The sequence below is a fragment of the Mytilus edulis genome, chromosome 10 (genome assembly GCF_963676685.1).
Source record: "Mytilus edulis chromosome 10, xbMytEdul2.2, whole genome shotgun sequence".
Lineage (NCBI taxonomy): Eukaryota > Metazoa > Mollusca > Bivalvia > Mytilida > Mytilidae > Mytilus > Mytilus edulis.
This window is the reverse complement of record NC_092353.1, coordinates 36,361,066-36,368,405: the sequence shown is the minus strand read 5'-3', so window position 1 is coordinate 36,368,405 and position 7,340 is coordinate 36,361,066. Positions and strand designations below refer to the sequence as shown.

General features: G+C 32.2%; 1 protein-coding gene across 1 annotated transcript; it reads right to left on the bottom strand.

Annotated features, from left to right (window-relative positions):
* Nucleotides 1–720: 720 nt before the first annotated feature.
* LOC139491044 (uncharacterized) lies at nt 721–6,916 on the bottom strand. The gene is made up of 3 exons (XM_071278315.1): nt 6,622–6,916; nt 4,313–4,384; nt 721–1,208 (listed from the first exon to the last, which is right to left on the bottom strand). The coding sequence occupies exons 1-3, from the start codon at nt 6,887–6,889 to the stop codon at nt 739–741; spliced, it is 810 nt and encodes a 269-aa protein (XP_071134416.1). The 5' UTR covers nt 6,890–6,916; the 3' UTR covers nt 721–738.
* Nucleotides 6,917–7,340: the final 424 nt, after the last annotated feature.

The window sequence follows — 7,340 nt, the reverse complement described above, 5'->3', positions numbered from 1 at the left end:
AAGATTGACTGATTCGATCCATAAACAATCAGTCCGGTACTCTTCGGGGTCATCTCGATAGTTAATTAGAAGGCCTCTTTACTTAGTATACAAGCAATTCTGATATATATTATCTATGTTATGTACTGTTAACCGTTTATTCAAGACTTATTCTGTCTTTCCACTATTCTATGGAAAGACCTGTTGCATTTGTTCTGATAAGTTTTTTTCTGAGATCTAATTATCCATATGTCTACGTATATACCAATATACCTCGAATCTAAATATATCGATGTTATCTGTCCCGAATTGAAATCACACAATCATTTCCAAAGCAAAAGGAGTACGATGCGTACAAAAGCTCATAATTTTTTTTACTTGTTTGCCTTGTTTTTGTATCAAGCTATGGATTTGGAAAATATAGATGTTCAAAATTGGTTCGGGCTTTCCATGTTTTTGATTTAATGATTTTGATTCACATTTTCATTTATCTTGTCCTTGATATTTCTCGTTTCTTTCCAAAAGATGTGTTCCAAGGGTAGAAGAATTTGTATTAAATGCAAGAAAAACACGTGTCTCTTGAAATAAAGGGAAGTATTTTTTTCCTTATATATAGTTCATTATTTTCAAATAACATTTAAATACATTCCATGAATTCCGAAACTGAAGGTTTTAAAAATGTAAAAATGTGAAATGTGAAATCACCTTATTTCATTCAGAAAATGCGATAAAAAATAGTGCTGAAGGCAGAACAATGTTTTATTTAGAGCAAACAACACAGTTTATAGCCATGTTGTTAGCATAAGGGGGACAGGCCAACGATCCACATTTAGTCCTGGTAGCATACAATAAATGACCATTCTTGTTATCTTCTCCAGCTTGTAGAAATTCTGGATGACTGTCAAGGCAGATATATGATGATGGTTTATAATGGTGAGCCCCTGATGCCAATATTCCGCGATATTCTATTTTCCAACCACTATCACACGATTCCCTACCAGGTATCATTATAGATGTTGATGTGTTTACGCTTCTGCATAGTGCACATGGGACATCTTCATCTTCTGCACCATGACCAAAGAAGTTTCCATCTTGATATTCTGTTCCCACCAATAAACTGTTACCGGGTGCTGTTCTATTGCTTAGCTCTGGATTGTTTGGAAGACATAGCATATTAGCTGGACCGCCAAAATAATTTGAATTATAATAGTCTTGGCCTGCTGCAAAACCTTAAAAACCATAATTTACATTGTACATTGTTGTATTGTATAAAACAAATGTAGAGTAATAAATTCATGACCGAATAATATATATTACTAATATTTACAAATTTTTCTACTTTAAAATATCACTTAATTGTATGTGATTGTTCTTTTATTTTTGTTCAAAAGAGTTGTAAAGGTTCTTATTGGTCTGGATTAATAAAATTATTAGAAAGCCGAAGAATTTTGTGTTTTATATTATTTAGTATTTTTGATTAATTTTTAAATATTTTCAGATATTTTCGAGTGAGGAAAAAAAAACAACAGCATTTAAGGAGAAGGTATCATAAAGCCATTGTTTCACCACTTTAAAAATCTTAATTAAAAAATTTCAAAAGGTGTTTGAAATCAATCAATTCAAAACAAAATATAAATCTACCCATAAACCCAAAAGTATTCTTCAGATGTCCACAAGACAGCATTTACATTTTTAGAATGTTAGGGTCTTTCAGCTTCTTTTTTTCTCAATTCAATACTACAAAAACTGACAAATAGTCCTTGTCAATGATATCAAGATTTGAGTCACAGCCTACACTACCAAATATATATTTAACCTATTAAAAGCGACGTTTTGCATTTGCGCCGATCAGCATTTCATTTGCGCCGATTTTTTCTTTCATTTGCGCCGATTTTGTTTTTCATTTGCGCCGATTTTTTTTACAGGTAAACTACAGATTAATTACAGGTGAATAGATATAAGAAGATGTGGTATGTGTGCAAATAAGACAACCCTCAATCCAAGTCATGTTATTTTTCATTTACTATTATAGACCTCTTCCGTTAGCCAGGTGCATACTATATTCACATACTTTAAAATCAAGAGATAAAAACATAAGATTAAAGCACTCTGTTTATACTAAAATGACGAATTGATAATCTATTTACTGCATTCCAATCCATGAATAAAAACGGAATACGTTAAAATCACAAATCTGTTTTTGCTGAGTATTTATAGGCAACACATCTAATATATTGGGAGAGGACGTCTCTAATGTTGTTATAACTTGTGTCCAATCCCTTTTGCTACTTATGCAAATAAAATATGTTTAAACTAATATATTCCTTTCTTGTGATTTTGTCTCTTATTTATTTGTCGTAATTGTCAATAACGAAGTCCATCTTTTCTTTGTCTGGCTCACATACTTATTTATGTGTATGGCCGTCGATAGTCAAAAAAAATTGACTTCTCGGCTTGTTGTGCACAGTGTGCAATATGTCCATTGTGTTACAGCAAAGTTCCGGAATAATATGATTCAAAGTAAACTAAAACCTATATTTATAACCAGATTTTACCAATATACCTTCACGGTATAGTACATGTACACATTTTAACTTACCTGTAAATCTAATTAGGAGCAATTATAAAATCGGCGCAAATGAAAAAATGAAATCGGCGCAAATGAAAGAATGAAAATTTTGAAAATCGGCGCAAATGTCATACGCCCTCAAAAGATCTAAATTAAATAAGATGTTTATGAAGGTAAATACGATATGTCTTGGTGCTTGACCTCCACTCATATTAATCAAATCAAATCATCCTCAAAACTACGTTTCAAATATATTTTATGAATACGTTTTGTAAAGGAGTAGGTCCGGCAAGGGCCGATTTTGGTCTCTTTCAGGTTCATCTAACGAAGTATTTTGGACACTTTTTAAACACTTAAGTGTCGGTTTCAATTGATTCAATAAGTTTAAGGGAAAGATTTTAACTGATAAAGTCAATAAAAACGATCCGATTCTAGATTAAATATGAAAAATCTATCAAATATGCAAAAAGTCGTCACTTTTCAGATGTTTTTTTGTCAAAAATAAAAGTGGCCGCATCCGTGTTCATCCTCAACCTTAATATATGTTAAATATTATCATCAAATACAACTTACATCTCAATATTATGAATGAACACGAATGCGTCCACTTTCAGTAAAGACGGAAACCGTCTAAAATTTAACTAAAATGCTAAAATTGTGAAGATTTCAGTAATTTATCACGATTTAATGATGCTAGTAACCGATATGGCAAAAAAAAAAAATAACAGACCATATTTGTGAAGCAGAAGCATTCTACTTTCCAATAAATAGCTAATAGATTACATTTTCACGAATTTGTAAAACTGTAATTTTGGGGCCTAAAAGGGGTCTTACTGATCCTACTCCTTTATAGACAAGTGGTCCGAGTACACAGTTATCGTCCTTTGATTATCGTGATTTTCGTTGTCCCTAGTGTGGACAGTGTGTTACTTGCCATTTTTTTTTATAACCCTTCGAAATTTATTTTTTTCTTATTTTATGCCTCAAATAGCAAGTAGGGGGATGAAATTACACGGTGAAAAAAATGGGTCATGAATTTTAAAGTCAAGTAGTGATTTGGTCCAGCTAATAAGATAAACATTAGCATTTTGGAAGCTGTCAAAAGATTTCAAGACCCCCTAAACGTACAATTGTCCATATCTTTAGTTAGAGTTGATAAAGTTTTCTATAATTTTGATATAATTTGTCCCAAAAGTAGTACAACACTCTGTAAAAATCTTATTGCGAAAGCGAAGGTGGATTTTTAAAATTTTCATTTATTTTCTAAATCGGTTAGACACAACATGAAACTAGACAAACTGGTGCACTTCCCCTTAAGCAATCCAGTCTGAAGTATCTATATTATAACAAAGTCAAAGCAGGTCTTTCTTTGAGATATTATTGTGTCTGGGAGCATCAAATGATGTAACTGAAGGAAAAGTTCTCAATGTTGTGCACGAAAACAGACATCGCAAATCGAATTGTAGAAAAACAAATTTACTTCTTATCATTTCAACCTTAAAAACAGCGTACCAATACAAAATATAGAAAATGTAACCGATTTTGAACTCAAAACTGCAATTTATAGTTTTTAGACCAATGTAGTCTAGAAGATTTAAAAAGTTGTATAAATGAAGCACTTCTTTTAAATGATTATGTATATTTCAGATTGAGTGAGGATATATTAAAATGTATTAAGTGCATGTTTCTTGCATTCAAAAGTTCTTTTTCGTATATTTGAAGAAATTAAAACAATTAAAAAACACACTACTTTCTGTTTATTACCTGTATAAAGTATCTCTGTGTTCACTCCGCTACATTGTTTACGTCCCCAGCGAATGTACGTTGATCCTATGTCTTGCAAATAAAATAAAAAATTATGATATCTTCATTCAAATATGGGAATGTCCCAAAACAGTTGATACTTAATATCTTGAAATGATTAACAGTATACGTATTATATTTGTATTTGACAAATCTACACAAAATGAGGCGACCTACAATATTTCATACATGTCATTGTCTTGATCTTTTACCTTGGTGGCCGATCTATATATCTGCTTAAAAAGGTCTAAAACGAAACAGCAATTCTGTGTTGTGTTTGAGTGTGACTTTTATCAATTTCGACAATGGCAAGGTTCTCTCAAGCGATCTATGGACATTTCATGTAGTGATTAATTAACTAGCTAAATGTTGTAGCAAGACGCATTTCAAGGTTCACAGAAAGTTGTATTGAGCCTCGAGAAATCGATCGCGTCCGTTTGATTCGTCAACCTTGTAGAAAAAATAATGTTCCTACCATTAAAACACGAATAAAAAGAACTGCATTACGTACACGAATCAGTAATCAGAATGTGTAAAAATCAACATTTGCCTTAATTTCCGTAATTTCACTATTCAATATTAAAAAATGAATAATGAATAATGAAATAGTTTCTGTTTCATTATTCAACTTGAAGCGGTGAATAGTGAAATAAATATAAAAAAAAAACTTTACTGTGACACTATAGCTATATCCTGATTCGCAATGACCATAAGAGGGTTTATGGAGGACCTAAATTCTACAATACGCGTTAAAATGAGGAAATAGCTTATTTTGAATAATGAAGTATGACTAATGGACGTACTTCAGCGCGGTCAATTGATGCATGAAACAATGCAACAATAATATATAATAAAGAATACAAGTATTATTTTCAAATTTCCCACAATTAAACTTCAAAAGTACTCATTTCAATATAAATCTGCAGATCTTGTCTTGTCCCTGTTATAGTTTCTTTATATCTATTAAAATATTTAAGATAGTCGGGCTATAACAGCAGAACTTGGTAGAAATCGTCGTGAAATGGCAACAACTCAATACATTTAGTCGTCTGATGATTTCGGCCATGTTTGACTTATTTGGACATCGTGTTGAACTGATCATTTTTAATTATTTAAGTTTCTAAATATTTTTAATTGTTTTCAAAATGATATGCAAAAATTAAAAAATAAATCATTTAAGGGCAATAACTCCTATAAGAAGTCATCTGACTGGGTTTTTTTTTAGAAACAGTAGTATAGGTAGATCTCAATATTCTGAACATGTTTAACCCTGTTAGATTTACTCTTCTCAAAACAGTTTTCAATATAATAGACACAACTTGCATTTCACTCCTGTGTTCTCTTTTTAGGTATGGCTGCTATGATGGTTGGCAGATGGGGCAGCGGACACATATTTTAACAATGTACCCTAATTATGATTGTTGTCAAGTTTGGTTGAATTTGTCTATGTAGTTTTAGAGGAGAAGACTATTGTAAAAGATTACAAAAATTTACAAAAAAATGTTAAATTTGACTTTAAAGGGCAATAACTCCTTATGGGGTCAATTGACCACTTTGGTCATGCTGACATATTTGTAGATCTTACTTTGCTGAACATTATTGCTGTTGACAGTTTATTATCTCTATCTATTATAATATTCAAGATAATAACCCAAACCTGCAAAATTTCGTTAAAATTTCTAATTCAGATGCAGCAACCCAACATCGGGTTGTCTGATTTATCTGTAAATTTGAGGGCATATAGATCTTACTTGATCAATATTTTTATCCAAATGTAAAAAATACTTTAAGTGATTTAGTTTCAAAGATATAAGCCACATACTGCAATTTACCCCTATTTTCTATTTTTTCATTTTTTATATAAATAAGGCCGTCAGTTTTCTCGTTTGTATTGTTTTACATTGTCATTTCGGGGCCTTTTATAGCTGACTATGCGGTATGGGCTTTGCTCATTGTTGAAGGCCGTACGGTGACCTATAGTTGTTAATTTCTGTGTCATTTTGATCTCTTGTGTACGGTTGTCTCATTGGCAATCATACACATCATCTTTTTTATATTGCTTGGCAGGCAGGGTCGTCGCCCACTTTTTATTAACTAGTAACCCAAATATGGTTAGGATCGAGTTTGGTCAAATTTGGCCCAGTAGTTTCAGAGGAGAAGATTTTAGTTAAAGTTATCTTAACGGACGACGTAGACGGACCACGGATGCCAAATGATGTGAAAAGCTCACTGAGACTTTCAGGCAAGGTGAGCTAAAAAGGTTATACTACCATTCAGCAAAGCTTTAGAAACTTTTTCCTTTTCCTGTGTTAACTCTGTTTGTAGTTGTGTTATGGTAGACTGCATATTGGTATTTTGTGTCTGTAGTTGTTGGGTAAGACGAACCATATCCTGCATTGATTTCTCTATATTCCCCATCCTCGAATTTAAAACGTCTGGATCGTTGAGTAGAAGGCGTCTGTGGTGGTCATGGTTTTCTGTATCCGCAATTCCTGTTTGGACTATGTACAACAAAACAAGAACAGTTGAATATGGCATTTTGGACACCTGCAAACTGCAATGGTATGTGTATATGTGTATTAAAATTCTAAAGATAAGAAATCAAACATTGAACAGGTACACGAATTGGGTTACACATGTATAACTTTTCTTGATACAAGTTTTCTTTCTTTGAACGCAGTCTTAAAAGTTAAAGGATGTATAGAAAAAGAAAAAGAAAAAGGGCAACGAGACAGCTACCCAACAATACAGGTTATCTAATTAAACATGTTATTTTAAGAGTCAACATCTTGTAAACAGCTTTGAACTAATGCCTTGAAATGTCCAACAATCCAGTTTTGTGTTCATGTAAAATTAATTATATTCAAACACAAGCAATACAAGAGAGCCGGGATATACAAATAGATAGTCAAACTCATGAGCCGCGAGAACAAACTGTCAAAATCATGGGAAATAAAAACCGAACAACGACAAAAAAAACCAACAACAC